The sequence below is a fragment of the Callorhinchus milii genome, unplaced genomic scaffold (genome assembly GCF_018977255.1).
Source record: "Callorhinchus milii isolate IMCB2004 unplaced genomic scaffold, IMCB_Cmil_1.0 Scaffold4, whole genome shotgun sequence".
Classification (NCBI taxonomy): domain Eukaryota; kingdom Metazoa; phylum Chordata; class Chondrichthyes; order Chimaeriformes; family Callorhinchidae; genus Callorhinchus; species Callorhinchus milii.
Window position 1 is genome coordinate 72,660,068 of NW_024704745.1, and position 17,931 is coordinate 72,677,998.

At 38.8% G+C, this 17,931-nt stretch overlaps 1 protein-coding gene across 2 annotated transcripts; it reads right to left on the bottom strand.

Moving 5' to 3' along the window:
• Positions 1-430: 430 nt before the first annotated feature.
• On the bottom strand, positions 431-16,688 carry sparta (spartin a). Of its 2 annotated transcripts, XM_007891253.2 has the most exons (9): positions 16,561-16,688; positions 12,056-12,864; positions 9,635-9,832; positions 8,320-8,361; positions 7,335-7,464; positions 6,395-6,589; positions 5,515-5,673; positions 3,649-3,739; positions 431-2,088 (listed from the first exon to the last, which is right to left on the bottom strand). In XM_007891253.2, exons 1-9 carry the CDS (start codon positions 16,580-16,582, stop codon positions 1,902-1,904), a joined length of 1,833 nt encoding a protein of 610 aa, XP_007889444.1. In that variant the 5' UTR covers positions 16,583-16,688; the 3' UTR covers positions 431-1,901. The 2 variants fall into 2 exon arrangements, with proteins under 2 accessions (XP_007889444.1, XP_007889447.1); XM_007891256.2 differs by lacking the exon at positions 8,320-8,361.
• Between the last annotated feature and the right edge of the window lie 1,243 nt (positions 16,689-17,931).

Consider the following 17,931-nt stretch of genomic DNA (forward strand, 5'->3'; position numbering starts at 1 on the left):
CACTGCATTTCCCTCATCTCCTTTATTTTTTATTTCAAAAGATTTGCTAAGCTTGGTAAAGCATAACCTTCCTTTCATAAATCCACATTGGCTGATTTTTATTATAGATTCCAATACCTTTCCCACCACCGATGTTAGCCTAACTGGTCTTTATTTTCCTAGATTAGAATTAATTTTTTTTTTAAAAAGAATTACAATTGCCACCTCCAGTTCTCTGTCACGATTCCTTTCTGTAAATGCCCATTACTAACATTATATATTTGCCTCAGCTATCTCCTCCAGTTAGTACTGCATTAGTCTCTTAGGTAATAATGGTTTAACATTTAATATCAAAATGTATAACTACATCTGGAAATGTTTTTAACCTTAATGCATTTCTATTTAAAATAGAACTTATGAACTTTTCCAAGAATAAATGTTCAAGTGAAGATTGAAAATTTAAATTGTATTAATTTTATTAAGTAACGCTTCAGAAATAATACTTTTTGGTCAGTAAATTGCTTTGGGAAAGAAATATAACATTTACAAGATGTACATAAGAGTGCTTCAATCTGGAACCATTTCACTTTTTACAACCAATACATTTAAATTACTCATTCCTTGTTCCATAAGCTACCACATATCCATACTCGATTCTGGATTAGAACATTTTCATCTCTGAACAAAATATATAAGATGTACATCATATTTTTTCATTCAAGAACCATTTCACTTTTGTACATTTAAGTTCATTCGTCAGTTAGTTACACAAAACTGTCAAACAAAGCTCAGAAGGTAATATCAACCAAACCTTCTATTGTGGATCAGACATATTCACAAAGGTTACAAGCAATATTAAGTTTACTAAACTAGTCCATAAATATCACCTGCTCCTTTTAGTTACTGTTACCTCATAAAAAGGACCAAATATTATTTTGCAAATGATGCTCCATTAATGTCACATTAATCGGGCAGTGTACTCATAGCATCAATATTCTGGCCTCTTCCTTCATACAACCTGACATTTCTTATTCACTTCTGAGAGTGGATGTGATGGCCAGATTCCAACAGCCACTACCATTCTGATCATTTTTAGCTACAGTCCCAAGCTCAATTTCATCATGCAATATACCAACGTGAGATTTGTTTTTAACACTAAAATGTCTTGTGCATTTTGGCATTCAAGGAAAACCTTGTGATGCTGTAGCCATCCTTTGTAGTTTTTCTTTTGAATCCTTGGTATTGGATAGGAAAGATCCATACTGCAGTCCGAACAAAATTCCAGTGTGCCTACAGAATTATTCAAATTCCTCATATATATTTAAATCAGTGATGCAGTTTGCTACACAGTGAATTTTGTAAACAAAGTTCTAGTATAAGGCCTATTTAACCATTCTGCTGGGATTGATTTTTTTAAAAAAAAAAGTATTTTGATTTCCATTTAAATAGATATTCATCAGCAGAAGAATTAAGGACTATATTAAGAAATGTCTTTGCACACTGCTTAAACCTGCACCTTATGAAATCATAAGCATCAACATATATCCCCATTTATCTCAAGATCCCATATGCTGTTGAAAGAAGAGTTCAATAACTTAGCAGTGGTGAGCACTCATTTGCTTTCCAAAACAAGAAATACAATTGTGCAAATTAATAAATTGATATTTGCTCTTGTTTAAAGGGTGAAGGTCCCAGGGCTTTATTCTTCATATGAATCCATATACTAGCATTTTCAACCAACCAAAACACCGCAAACACAGCAATTTCTGTCAAACCTGATCTACTGTCCGCAAAACTAAAGCCGATGTCCAAAGTTTTATTCAGCAAAATAAAGTATTTGTGTATCTGCTTACATTCCATGTTATAATTTGAGGCTCTACCAGCTTAATTTTTAAGGGTAAAGAATATTATCGAAGCTGAAGTTATTCTTTCTTTTCCTCCTTTTTTTCTTGCATTTTGTAGTCATCAAGAATAGCGTGGCCAGTCTCTTTTGCGGTACGTCGCACCACAGCCTTGATACCCAGATGGTCTATATTAAAAGCGGTTACACCAACATTGATGGCAGAGTTCACAGCATTGTCTGTAGCTTGGCCAGCAGCATTCCCATACCTTCATCAGAAATCATTGCAATTTTAATCATTTTAATCATTTTAATCAGAATAAAAGTTAATGATTAAAGATCTTTTTCAGATTTCAGGATTCTCCCTTCTCTGGAAACTGACTACCATTGAATATTGAAAAGTAATGCAGATATACCTACACATACACTGAAACTTAGAAGCTGTTATTTATTTCCTTGAGGGATTATTATCAGGTGTGTGGATTATAAAGGCCAAAGTCCAATAAACTGATCGTCAGTGATATGGCTACATCTAAAGACGTGAATCTAAAACAAAGTGCTTCATTTGCAACTATAAAGAACCTAGAATATGTTGGATTCAAGTAAAATGCTTATCAAGTATTAATACTTTTAAATAACAATTTAATCACTGGAGTCTTCTACCTACCATATTAATCCCCCTGGCAACACTCACCCCAAATAAATAAGGATCCACGTGACTTCTATACCTTACACTAATTCCAATACTGTTTCAGATCATCACTGACAGCTGTGACATTCCCACCAACAGATTTAAAACAACCTAACTTTTTAAAATAGGTCTATAGAACCTTGTGGAGTCCTGTAGCTCAGTGGTTAGAGCACTCGCAAGCGAGAGATCTGGGTTTGATTCTCAGCAGGGCAAAACCTTGGGCAAGTTTCCTTACTCCACACACCTGATAATAATCCCTCAAAGAAATAAAATAACAATTTGGTCACTCAATCCACAACGGTTGTGGGACACTGCTGTGCGCAAATGGCTGCCACATTTTGTCCATTAATATACAGTCAATTCACTTTACAGTATATTCTGTGAAGTGCTTTGAGACGTCTAGAAGACGTGAAAAGCGCTATATGAAATGCAAACATTATTATTATAATAATCACTCACTCATTGGTCATTGCTAAGGTTTTGTATCTAGTTTAGGGAGTCCTGTTACTGCCATACAATACTATCCAAATTTAATGGTGGGGAAAAAAATTATAATGAGTCAAGTGTACTGTATTACCTCTTCAGCATCTAAAGTTTATAGTACGGATAGTATCACCACCATGATACATTGGTTAAATTCCTGAGTATATAAAATAATTACAATCTGAAATATTGTTGGTTTATTATTAACATGAGAGAAATTAAAATAAACGAGGGAATGCTTCCTACCATGTCAACCAAATATTCACACTATATCATAGACAGAGAAGAGAAGGCTGTGAACATGATTAGGAATTTACTCAGTGCGAAAAAAGCAGTCAGCAGTAACCCCCATCCCCTTCATTTTATGGTTCTAAAGACAGCAAGAGAAGCAAAAAGCATTACACAAAATACTGCAGTTCAAACTGGTGCAGAACCACAAAATAATCACCTCAGATTGGATGAATAAGATCAGGACAAAACTGATTTAAAGCAATCAATTTAAATTAAAGCATGCTGTACAGCGAATTTAGCTTCTATTTAAACTGCAAGTGGCGACCTGTCCGTATCAGACAAAAACAATGTTAGTTAGAAATGAATACATGTGACTTCTGCCACCAATAATTTCTAGTGAGTGCTATCATCAAATGTTACTTACTTATGTTGCACTGTGTGAACTGTCTCTGATGCAACATTTGTCACTATGCACTTTGCTGCTCGCTCCAACCCATTCCAGACTGTTGCAAATCCTGTAAAACCACAAGCCACTAGTTAAACTCAGGTCGATTAGATTAATTGCCTGCAGGATCTCATAAGGATTTGATTGCTCCTCCAATTCCTGTTCCAAAAATAATATTGACATAGAACAATAATCAGTTTGTAAGGAGTCGAACAAAATTCTTTCTCCCATTATTTGTCCCTCCACACACAGACTTTGATTAATCAAGTAGCAATAATGTTCGTGCAGGAATATGGATGGTTTGATTGAATACATGTTAAGTGTTTTGTAGTAAAACCAGACTTGAATGCTTAATTGGTGCCAAGGTTTTTAAACCACACTAAAAACGTATAAACTATTTTTCAATCTTCCTTTCCACTTGCAGGCAGCTGTTTTGAAACAAACTGCACACTAATTCCCAAAACTTTGTGAGAACATTAAAGAATCAATTAAGCGATAAGGCCTGTTATACAGAAAAAGAACAATTTCTTTTATATGTACAGTTCAAAATTAGAAAACAAAACTAATCAAGTTCAGATGGAGTCCTGTAGCTCATTGGTTAGAGCACTCGCTTTGCAAGTGAGAGACCTGAGTTCAATTCCAGGCAGAGGGCGAAACCTTGGGCAAGTTTCCTTACTCCACACAGAGCCTAATAATAATCCCTCCAAAACCAAAAACAATAATAAATTGGTCATTTTCGATCTACAACTGTTTGTGGGACATTGCTGTGTGCAATTGGCTGCCGCGTTCGCCCACAAATATACAGTCAATTCACGTTACAGTGTGTTCTGTGAAGTACTTTGGGACGTCCTCCTGACGTGAAAAGCGCTATATCAAATGCAAATATTATTATTATTATTATAAAATCATTTTAAATGGATGCACAAAACCTGTCTGTAGAGTAATAGTTATACAATTTGCATTCGTTAATGATGGAGTGATATAGTGATCACTGACAGAGTTTACCAGATAGGGAGAACTAGATTGTCGTCTACAGTGTAATCTTATTACAAGTAATTCCTTGATGGCCTCAATACTTAATATAACACTGCTATTGAATTTGAGTATAAAGGGATTAGAAAAGCGCCTCTCACCCCAACATTTGTGATAAAGTCACAGATTATCACAACTACTTGGGTGAAGATTGTTGGAGAACAGATTCAGAATAAATGAACACCACACTGAAGCAGTGTGACTCACTTTTGTTCCTAAACCATCTCCTCAAGGTTGTTTCACTCAAAAACACAAATCGCATTGTGACTTGAAGCTACAAACTTGATTCAAACAGATTTTCTGCATTGATTTAATTTTTGAGTTGATCCTGAAAGTACTGTACCAATTTCAAGAAAGTACAAGACTCAAGTAGTCAAATCTAAAATCCATTTTTTTTGGTTTACTTGTGTGTACTTGTCTACACAGCATGTCCTGAATCCTTCAAACACCTGCAATGATTTACAACCTCGCAAATATCATATCATTGTATTATGCGCCCTTGACCTCCAGTACCTTAGTTACTCAGTGGGTTGGTGCAGCTTAGTTGTTGGTACAATTTAAAATTACATTTTAATTAAATTATTATTATATCATGGATTTCATAATCATTTCATAATTTATTATTAAATTACAATTTAATATTGCACAGCATCGCAAATTTATATAACAATACTGACAGTATTAATTCCAGTGGCCTATGGAATTCTAGTTTAGTTAAGCAAGGTAAAAGCAGGAATGAAAATTTAGCAAAAGCTGAATTTAATGAAACATTAAAAGTCATGCTAGTAAATTCTGAGGAAAATTAATGTGTACCTTGAACTCCACTTGCTGCCACCACCAAGGCTCCATCTAGATTGGCCTGTGAGTTGCTATCATTCTTTATAGACTCCGGGATCAGTTTACTTCCATGTTTCTTTACATGTGGAGCCAGGTGTTTTCCAACAGAACCAGCAACAGTACAGACTCCATCAACTAAAATGTTTTTAAACAAAAATGGATTTCTGAAGTTAATTGTGTTTCAAAAAAATGTAACAGCAGAGAACTTAATTCCTTGACAATTCACTTAAATACAAACTCAATCTAGTTCAATTTGAATAAACATAATTAAAAACCTCACGTCATGATTATAACTTCATTTGCAAACCTTCAAACATTATGTAGATCTCAAAATAATTCCAAAAAAGTATGCATTAAGTGCAATTTCAATATTTGAACATATGTAATAACCTGCCCAATACATTAAAAATAGCATTTACTGAATGTGATGAAGGGATTAATCAGGAGTATCACAGAAAAGAACTGAATGAGCTATAGTAAAGGTCCACTTATACTTTGGTCACACCATGGACCTGTAGTATATCAGAAATGCTGTACACTTCCAGCAATGGCTGACAGGCTTCCTGCAGATGTTTAGTGCACAGATGTCAGTGATGATCGAACATCCATGAAATGCTGATTGAAGGCCATTTTTATACTCCACTTCATTATGATGTGCTCTATTCAAACTTGGCTTCCTTTCATCGGATTATGAACGTTAGCAACATGCACTAAAACTTTAATCTGCTTCAATTGAAGGGGAATTATACCAATGGTGATAATTACCCTCCAAATGTAAATAAATTAGTTTATATAACATTTGTACATCAATTTTACAAAGGGAAAATCAATAGTTGAGAATAGGTTGTCATCTTACCTAAAAACTGGCTGGCTTTCACAGCGGTCCCTGTTGCTTGTCTTGCCACATTCAGCCCCTTGGCCATAGTTGGACTAACTGTTGAAGGCTTATCATCTGGTTGAATGTGTTCCCTCAGTTTAGAAGCTCCTTTGTGGATTGCTTTACCAGTGAATTCAGCTCCTTTAACCAGACCCCAGCTTAACCATGAAGCTCCTAAGAGAAAAAAGAACAATTGTTTTGAATTAACAACTTATTTTCTTCCTTCTAAAGAGAGACAGAAACACGAAGTACAGGTGCAACATATTCAAATAGAATATGTAGTACTTACATTTGATATAGCACCCTCTGCACTACTGGCTTCCCATCCCCCAGTGGACTGTATCCAGGATTCTAGTCTTCACTTTCAAATGCTTCCATGGCTTCATCCCACCTTACCTCTGCGACTTCCTGCATTCCTACTACTTGGCCTCACTCTTCACTCACACACTGGTTTGCTTTCTGTCCCTTAACAATCTGCCCCTGCTCTGGAATCCAACCTCGAATTCCACCACCTTCCCTCCTCCTGACTCCTTCAAAATCCTCCTTAAGACCCATTAATAATAATCTTGCATTTGATATAGTACCTCATCACGTAGTCGAGACATCTCAAAGTGCCTCACAGAAAGTGAATTGACTGTATATCTTGAGGGCAAATTCTCCGACATTGCTTTCAGCAACCTCCTCAACCCCCACCCCAGGTCTCCCCTTCTCTTCACGGCCCCAGTCAGCTGTGTGAAGCTCTTTGAGATTTCCTCCTAATGTGACAGGAGTTATATAAAATGCATCACAATTTTAGGAGAGATAATGCATTATGATACAGGTGATGACATGGTCCATTTTGAAGAAATCAGCATTCTTAGGTCTATTCAAATTCACATCATGTGGTCACGACTCTGACACAGGCTTATCAACCACTTACCTGAGAGAATTCCATTGGATACTTTTTCACTCCACTCCGGGACAGCTCTCTCTCTGTCACTGGGCTCTCCTTCAGAATCAACAGGCACGATTTGGCTCAAATTAATTACATCAGGTGAAGCTTCCGGATCCTAAGAGAGATGGAATCTAGTAATATAGTAGACTATACAAGGAAAATAATACCAGAAAATCATGAGCAACTTTTGTGCAATTCATTTGCTTTATCCCAAGAATACACCGCTCTGTGAATAAATCTCACCACGGTGTCTTAAACGCAGAGACAAAAGTTTTGAAATGAAAAATAATTCAACTGTAACATCACAATTCTTTGCGGAATTTTGACAACATTTCAACTATTCAGGACATTAGGAAAACTAGAGAGAACAAGAGCTAGGAGCTTGTCAGTTAAAACATGCTCAAAAGAAAGACCACACTGAATATACATTAATCTATAATTCTTCCTAATTTCTTTAGACTCCACATTTCAAAAGACGAGAATTTCTATGTGTAGGTGGGATGCATGGAACTGTTTGGTTGTGATACTCTTATGCACAGTGATGGGTCTTCACATGAATCAGACACCCAAATGAGCAAAAAGAAATTAAGAAAATCAGAAAACAATTTACTCATATTTTCTGATTCAATTACAACAGTTATCAGTACACCACTACATGTAGAACCACTAGAAAAAGCCTATCCTAGGGATGGATTAGTTAAAAACCTGTATAGCATTTGGTTTCGTACATAGTATTGAACTATTAATTTCTAGTGCATATTATGTGAAAAAGGTTAATCTGTAAAGCCATACCATTTTAACTGCCTACTAATAGTCTTTAATTGGCAGTTCTGAAAGTTTTTATTGTTCAGATAATTACCTAGAAAGTTAAGAAATACAATGACTCAGAAAATGAATCCTAAAAATACATCATTGCCCACAGGAATCTGAAAAAGGTATAGTTTATAGGCTTTACAGTACATGTTCATACCTTTTTAAGTACTCTTCTTAAATCTTCAAATTTGACTGAATTCTGCAAATAAATCATCATGAGTCTTGACTTTTTTTATACTTTAATGTCATTCAAAATCTGAAGTTGTATAAAACATTGTTTTTTTTTAAAAAAAGGAACTAAATTGCAGTCATTTTTTGGTTAAGTTGCTGAGCTCCTCTAAAACAAACATCAGGAACATTGAAAGTTTCTTGCTATAAAAAAAGAGAAACACAGCGAATCTTCCTCTCTTGCCGTGTACTGTATTCATCTACAAGCTCGTAAAGATGAGTCCGTCATTGAATAAAACTTTCTACCCATTTGCAAAGATGTGGTTACAAAAAATTCAGTGACAGACAACCAAATAACTCAATTTACACACATGTATTTTCTGTTGCATTCCCTACTTTGTACTTGTGTAATAATAAGTTCTTATAAAATTGCATGTTATCTGCAATGTTACTTTCCATCCAATGAGCATACCAAGCAAAATATGGTGCATCACTCAATACCTTCCCCCACTTCTCCATCCCATTCAATACAATATAGTTTCCTTTCTTCATAAGCTGGGCCAATAGAAAACTGCAGAAATATTTGCCAAAAATTTTAGTGCGTTTAACAAATGTGGAGAAATTTGATAAATTTTGTGGGAAATTGCAGAGGATTGATTGGTGCTATTGAGCTGTGCATTTTGTGAAACAATCCGGATTAAAACTACAGTCATGGATTTCCTGATCACGTAGTTATGATTAAAATACTAAAAATGTTAATTTGAATAGTACACCACTTACCAAGAATTGGTCGCAGGAGCTGTTTAGACTGCGGGTGCTGGGCGCAGCCGATTTCCCGCTCGCACCACTTCCACGATCCCAACACCCAAAGTAGCAGCAATGAGCAAACAGTGCGCAGAGGCCCAGGGCCCAGCACACTATGTGTACAGGTATGTAGCGGAAGGGTGTCATTTGTTGCGGACGGGTGGCATTAGTGGTAAATTCTCGGAAAAAGTGGGGCTGCACTTTTTTGTATTGGCCAAGCTCATAAGTCATGTTCACATATAGCGCTCCTTTCAAATGTTTAATTTTAAAAAAAAATCTGTTACATCTATCAATCTACTGTTGATAGATGTAACAGATTTTAGTAAAAAACCTTAACCAGCCATGACATAGATTGAATGTTATACTCCTTTACTCATTGGTCTTTGATTTCATGATCAAAATAATTAATTAATCACAGAACATCCATTATTAGCTGGCTGATTCACAATGCATTCATTGGTACAACACTTAATTTTATTAACAGAATCATAAGAACCTACCTGGACTTTTAAAACTGCCATTTGTCTAAGCAGGACTTCAAAGAGTTCTCGATCTGCTGCTGGCAGTTCAGACGATAGTACAACACCAACATAGGACCCTGGAACTTGCGACATTACATCAGGAAACATGTAGACTCCACTATTACATTTCAGGACAATGGACTGACTGGACATGAGTGGGAACTGCCAGTCACATACCTATAAAATACACAGAAGAAATTACAATCTTGTAAGTGGAATAAAAATGGTACCGATTCATTGCTAACTCAAAATCATAATGCAAGCCAATTATTTGCCCGGAAACCATAATCTATACATAAAAACATTCTTCTAATTAAAAACCATTCAAGTCAAGTGGATCATATTTTAGTATTTTTTTTAAAATAATTGCTTTCAGATAACTCTAACCAACAATTTTGGAACAGGATAAACTTAGGAATCATATTTTTGCATAAATTTTAAAATAGTGACCAACATTCAACAGTCTGTGAAAAGTGAAAGTGTTTTTTTCACCAGACATTTTGTTATTCTCAGCTGTATAAACAAAATGATCAATCTCACTATTCCATCCTAATTTTTAACATGAAAAGCTCTCTAAATAAGTGTTCTTTAAACTATTTCATAAGTTATTTCCAACTAGATTTATGCATCCTTAGCAATTGGATCCTTTCATTCCTTTGTTTATTACAATAATACATAAGTGTTTCTCGATTTTAAAATCCTTTGTACATTATACAATTTACATCTAATATAATGCCATTCATATTGGGAGGATGTCTCAAATTATGCAAGACTGCTGGATGGGCACCCGAGATGGTGGTGGGAGCCGAGGGAAATGGGGAGTGGAAAGATGATCAAAAATGTGGTCAGAGCGGGTACACTTTGAGACATGCCGTGGAGTCCTGTAGCTCAGTGGTTCTCACTTTGCAAGCGAGAAACCTGGGTTCAATTCCAGGCAGAGGGCGAAACCTTGGGCAAGTTTCCTTACTCCACACAGAGCCTAATAATAATCCCTCCAAAACAAAAACAATAAAAAATTGGTCATTTTCAGTCCACGACTGTTTGAGGGACACTGCTGTGCGCAATTGGCTGCCCCTGTTTTTGCCCACAAATATACGGTCAATTCACTTTAGAGCATATTCTGTGAAGCGCTTTGAGCCGTTTAGAAGACGTGAAAAGCGCTGTATCAAAATGCAAGGATTATTATTATTAAACGATTGAAGGAAAGTGAAAAGCAAAAAAATTACATAATGCCTTTCACATTGGCAGGACTTCTCAAAAAGTGCTTTACACAATTGACTGGGCAGCTCCACCCAAGCTGGGAAGTGGTGAGGGGAGGGAAGATGAGGTAAACAGACCCTTATACTTCCTATTCAATTTAAAACTACTTCCACTTCTGTTTCCTCATTTTCTCTCCGATTATCCACAGTTGACCACCTGAATGAGAGATGTCCATATTATGAGTTTCTGACATAATTCAAATTCTACTATATATCACAATCACTTAATTACTTGAAAATACTTGTAAGAACATAAAATCCCCAGCCTTTACAAACAGTTTGAAAATATTTTTAAAAATCAGTATTTTGTACAATTGGACAACGCAAAGAATTAAGAATTAAAGTGTTTCGTTTCAAGAACATATTAGATTTCCGCTAGAAAATAATATCTCAGGATATAGTATGTAGTTTGGGACACAACATGTCAAGCGACTGCCAGTATGGTGGAAGGCGAACTAGATGGACCTTGGTCTTCTTTCGCCTAGCAAATTCTTATGTTCTTAAGATGCAATTTTTTTTCTTCAATTACTTAAAATACCATATATATACATATTTGTGTGTTGTTGCCCAGTTTGTGAGGCAATATATTGATATACTTACTTTTAAATATATAAATTAGCAGCTATTAATTGTGACTGCATAGCATTCTAGTCCAGAAATGATCCTCTGAAGACTTTTATGTTAGTATCTTACAGCACAGAAGGATGCCATTTGGCTCATTGTGCCTGTGTCAGCTCTTTGGAAGAGCTTCCCAATCAGTGCCACTCCCTACTCTTTTCCCATATCATTGCAAATGTTTTACTTTTCAAGTACCCATCTATTTCCCTTTTCAAGTAGTTATTGAATCGGTTTCCATGACCCTTTCAGGCAGTGCATTCCAGACTGTAACAACTCTCCGTGTGTNAAAAAAATTCTCATCTCCCCTCTGGTTCTTTTGCCGATTATCATGAATCTATGTCCCCTGGTTACCAACTCACCTGCCAGTGGAAACAGTTTCTCCCCATCTATTCTATCAAAACCCCTCATAATTTTGAACACCTCTATTAAATCTCCCTTAACCTTCTCTGTTCTAAGGAAAACAATCCCAGCTTCTCTATTCTACTGGACAAATTAAACATGAACAGTTTAAAAGAAAATGTACCTGCAGAAAGGCACGTGGTTGATTTTGTGATCCACAATTGCTTGCATCAGAGAAATTGACAATCCGGAGGTATCCAGGATAGGAGGGAGCGCTCACATTTCCATCAGGTGTCACATAGAATATCTGCACACCCTGTTGAATTAGGAGCACTTCATTGGCATTTGTGCCAAGCGATTCCACTGGAGGAGGCTGGGTTCTTTGTGCAAACATTTCATCACCAACAACAACAAATTCACCAGACTCAGTCCCATAGGATATGGTCAAGTGCCCACCAACAGCCTGAGGTGTATACATCGGGGGTTGCTCATTAGATACAGATGGAGCTTCAGGTGACAACAGGTTAGTAGCAGCAGGAGTTGAAGAGTTTCCCGTTGTGGCCATGGTAGAAGACTTCTCTTTGGATGATACCGGTATAACTGGATAAAGCCTTTTTGGTTTTGCTGATGTATTATCAGATCGCGCAGTTTCAGAAAATGAGCCTTGCTGATGAGATGCAGCTGGTATTTCTCCACCCTCTAGAATAACCAATCTTGTTTGTATATTATTTAATGTTTCTCTCATTTTAGTTTGCATCTGACGAGCTTTGTCCCATTGGGGACCTGTGCATTCTGCACTATTTGATGGAATATGTACTCCTTTGACCAAATGCTTCTGTCCTTGTCTATAATACTGCTTTGCTGCTTGTTTCTGACCTGCTTCATCTGCACTGAGCCCTTTGTTAATGAAGATAAAAGCTTCTTTGTATTCATCCTTAATGCGACTAAGCCATTCAGCTGCATTTCCGGTAGTAGGGTTGTGCTGTTCCATACCTTAGGAAAAAGCATAGTAATGTAATTATACAGCACAAAACAGTTGCTTATTCAGTTTTAAAAAATTATGGTAAACAAAGTAATCTTCCATTAAGTGACTAAGCATGAGATTTTATCTCGTGGTTGGGAATTGTATGCATCATAGTAGAAATTTCTAAGGAACAACAACAACTTTCATTTATAGTGTGTTTTTTATATAATAAGAATCATCTCAGGAAATGTTATAGGCAAGATGATTAGTGATCAGTGGAAAATAATGAGTTACATTTAATATAAACACATGGCAAAAAGTCCACTGACACAAAACCAACCACCCATTCTAAATAAATTACATAGAATATACAGCACACAAACAGGCCATTCGGCCCAACCGGTCTATGCCAGCATTTATGCTCCACATGAGTCTCCTCCTGCCCTTCCTCAACTAAGACTTATCAGATTAACCTTTTAAGGTATAATAAAGACCTTATTTAAAGATTAGATTATTGGTATGTGATCCCTCATCATATGTACCAGTTCTGTAATGATGCCCAGTTTTATTTTCCTCCTTTATTTTCCTCCTAATTAGCAAGTTATTTCATAACTGTTTTGCATGACTTCAAAGCACTCTCACTTAAAATTAGGAACACATCTCCAACATGAAACCATTGGCACGATCATGATTTGAAATAGTAAGATGTCCTGTCTGATCTAATTGTCCTGACAACATAATGCTTAGTGTCAAACATTGACAACTGTGTTCAACATTACTACAGTTTACCCAGAACACCAATCCCACCTGACTTGCATTTTTACGAAAGGCGAAGGAGGAGGATAAGATAGGTTATAGGAATCATGAGATCCTTTAAGTTTCAATATATACAACTATGTATTGAAGTGTCACTTGTGTATCAGCCTGGCTCAGTGGCAGCAGTGTGGCCTCTGAGTGGCAAGGTTGTGGATTCAAGGGGAATGGGATTTTGCATTGTCGAAAGTGGCATTCTTCGGATGAGACGTTAAACTGAGGTCTCGTCTGCCTGTTCAGGTGGACGTTAAAGATCCCATGGCACCAAGAAGAGAAGGAAGTTTCTCCCAGTATCCAAGCCAACAATCCCCCAAATAAAAATTGTTTGCTCACTACATGGCTGATTATGGGATATTGCTGCATGCATACTGACTATTTTGCCCACAAAATACACAATCAAATCAATTTACAGTACATTCTGTGAAGTGCTTTGAGACTGCTCAATGACATGACTAGGTGTTATATCAAATTCAAGGATTATTATTATTAACTATGTATCACAAATTTTATTAGGAGTCAGCAGTTATACTACTATAATTAATGCATCGTAGTACACGAGCTGAAATCCAAAACCAGTCAACCATGAAGGCACATCTAGTGAGTTGTTACAATACAAAATTACATTTATTATTGCGCCTTTCAAATCAGGAAGACAACTCAATCATGGACCGTCGAGGGATTGCACCCGAGTTAAGTTAAACCACTACAATTCTGATTACTTTGGAAATATTTGTACATTAGTACAGCACGTTATTCATCAACACCACGTTGTTTGAAAACAATAGGATCACAAACTGTTAATTTTGCTGCAGAAATAATGTTGCAAAGAAAACATTGACCACCAGTATAATAGCTGATTGTGATGCCCACAAAACAAAAAATCACGTGATTTATAGGTCATTGTTTTTCCAGTGTTTTAGAGCAACTTTACATTTCTATTGTGCACAATAAATTCCCTATGGCATTACAGAACAAAACAGCTTAACTGGCTTGAAGTGTTTAACTTATTTAAAGAAATATACCAGGGTAAAGCCCCACAAAGACCTTAATAAGCTTTGGTATGCAATATACAATCCTGTATTGAAGTTTATTCAAAAACATTAACAAAAATTGTCTGGCCTGTCAACCTGGGCAGCCATCCTGAGGCACAAAGTATACAAACATTAGTTACCAGGAGTGCACAGTTGGTTGAATCGGAAAGAGAAAAGTAGGTCAATGTTTTAGGTCTGAGCTCTGATTAAAAGGTCACAGGTAAAACATTAACCTATACTTCCCTTTCAGTATTTATACATTTCAGTTGTCATCTGAACTCTTCCCCTCTGGGCCTCCCCCCCTGCACTGACCTATCCTCCTCGGTCACCCTTCTCCACAGCTCCCTCTCCTCCACTCGATTCCCTCGCTCCCCTCTCTTCCTAAACCGTCTCCTACTCACCCTGGTACACCAGCCACCTCCACTCCCTTAAAGCCCAGGTGCAATCCACTGAGCGCACCTGGCTTAAATTAAACCGAACTGTCCTCCGGCAGATTTGGTTGGGCCATGTCAAATCCTACCGCTCCGTCCTCGCTTCTGCTAAATTGTTGTTCTACTCCCAAGACAATCTTGGAGGCTAAGGACAACCCTAGGCTCCTCTTCTCTATCACAAACCGACTCCTCCGCCCACCCTCTCACGCCTCACCCATCCTCACCTCAAATGCCAACTGCGAGGCAATGTTGAACTTCCTCAAATCCAAAATCGAGGGAATCCGCTCAGCTGCCTCTGCCACTGCTACCCCCTCCTCATCTCCTCCTCCCACCCCAGCCCCTGCCCACCCCTCCCTCTACACCTTTGAACCCATCTCGCCCTCCTCTCTCACCACCACCATAACCCATATGAAACACACCACCTGCTCTCTGGATCCCATTCCTACCCCCTTCCTTACCTCCCAGCTCCATCTACTTGCCCTCGTCTCACTGACATCGTTAACCTCTCCTCTGGTACTGTTCCCACCCCTTTAAAAACCACTATCATCATTCCTTTTCTTAAAAAAAACCCTCCCTGGATCCTTCTCTACTCTCTAACTACCGCCCCATCTCCAAACTCCCCTTCCTCTCCAAGGTCCTGGAATGAGTTGTTGCTTCTCAGCTTCACTAACTCCACTAGCTTCCCATCACATAGAGGATACAGTTCAAGATCCTGGTCCTCACCTCCATGGTCTTTCTGAACACATTTTTGTTGCCTAACTTCACCTCCCCACTACACAGTGCTGCTCATTATTACCTAGTCATGCCTATTCTCTGAAGCACCGTGAAGGTGAAGCTACTTCCTCAAAATCCATAATTTTACTTTCACGAAGCCCCAAAAGTATCTGACTGGTATCCGAAAACACCCTACAATGCAGTTACTCCCAGGTTTGAGGGAAGCCAAAAATAAATCTGCTTTATCTTGCACGACACAATAAACAAATTCCCAGGAGACATAGCCTCAAACGTTTCAAACACTGGACTGGGGGTGAGAAAAACAAGGAGAAAAAGAAGAGAATTGACACCAACCCTAAACCCCCCCCACCCCCCCCATTGAAACAATTGTAGCACTTATCAATTAAACCTGCAAGCCAAAGCCCTAACGCAGAGGGTGGTCCTAGCTGGACAAGCAGTGGGACATTTGCCAAGCAGTGCACCCAATGGCACGCTATGCAGTTGTAGCTGGTGAGTCTCACGCTGTACCCCAATGCACACTCTGGGGTCCCCAAATTTTAGCTCTTGTCCGGCTGCACCTAATACTCTCCGGAATTAGGTTAGGAGGATGCATCCCTCCGGGGAGAGAGCGCATATTCCATTCCAACAATCTATCTCTGGGATTTCCACGTGAGACTCAGGTTGGTTGGATACTCTTAAGCACGGTGATGGGTTTCCTCACGCGACAGACACGTACGTGGCTGACCAAACAATCTCATCACTTCTCCAGCGTCTCACAAGCCGTGATTTTAAATCTCAGTTTTATTTTATCCATTCCTTCTCCACACCACAGCAGCCACTCACTCATACACACACACACACACACACACACACTCAGACCCACTCTCTCTCTCACTCACTCACACACACTCTCTCACACACACACTCTCTCACACACTCACTCTCTCACACACTCACACTCTCTCACACTCACACTCTCTCACACTCTCTCACACTCTCACACTCTCTCACACTCTCACACACACTCTCTCACACACACACACTCTCTCTCTCCTGTCTGACCCGGCAATGCCCTCCGCGGTCACGCCTACGGACAGAGAGAAGGCGAGTGTAGAAGCGTTGCTCAGGAACTCACCCGCCGGAGCCGCCAAAACTTTCGCTGAACTTGTTGACGTTTTCTCGCGGTTTGGTTTTCTGGACGATGTCGGGGCGGCCTCCGCGCGCACGTCAGCGACCCCCCTGCTGCGCCTGCGCACTTCGTCAGGCGAGGGGCTCGCGGCGGGATCGGGCGAACATCCGGGCCTCGCTGACCCGGTCCCGCGTCACGTGGTTCCGCTTCCTCCAATCGCGTGCCGACACGTACCTCAAGAGTCACGCGACGACGGACAACCGCCACCGCTTCTCGAACTTTCTACCGGCGTCTGCCCCGAGCGGGGAACAGGGACAGGAGCGACCAGGGCAGCGAGTGGCACCTACAGGGGAGGGAGTGGTGGGTTTTGGGGGGAAAAAGTAGTTAGGAGTGATCAAAAAAAAAAGATGCTGGTAAGCGGATAGTTTCCCCAGAGCTCCACACTGCCCCACCCGCCCACCCTCCTCCGACCGTCCCTGACTTACTTACCTCCCTGTCTCTCCAACCTGCGTACCGCCCCCGTTGTTTTATGAATATAATAATAATAATCCTTGCGCTTGACATAGGGCCTTATTACATCTTCTAGACGTCTCCCAAGTGCTTCACGGAATAATAATAATAATAATAATCCTTGCATTTGATATGGCGCTTTTCACGTCAGGAGGACGTCCCAAAGCGCTTCACAGAACACACTGAAAAGTGAATTGGTTGTATATTTCGGGGGCAAAACGCGGCAGCCAATTGCACACAGCGGTGTCAGCTCATTGTAAAAAAGAGAGAATTTAGGAGGAACTACTTCACACACAGGGCAGTGAGATTGTGGCTGCCTGAAGCGGTGGTTGGATCAGATAGTATAGATACATTCAAGAATAACCGGACCTTCACATGAGGGAAAGGGGAATAGAGGATATGAGAAGCAGTAAAGCAGATTTTTCAACATTAAGCCATAGTGGCTCTCAAAACGAGCCATTCCTTAAA

Bases quoted from the DNA above. Each gene is read 5' to 3' on its own strand.
- sparta (XM_007891253.2), bottom strand. From the start codon at position 16,582: ATGAGATTGTTTGGTCAGCCAC. The intron at 7,465-8,319 runs GTATGAACATGT...CATCTCTCTTAG, and splicing joins TAAGAAGAGTACTTAAAAAG to GATCCGGAAGCTTCACCTGA. The intron at 5,674-6,394 runs GTAAGATGACAA...AAAACATTTTAG, and splicing joins GAAAGCCAGCCAGTTTTTAG to TTGATGGAGTCTGTACTGTT.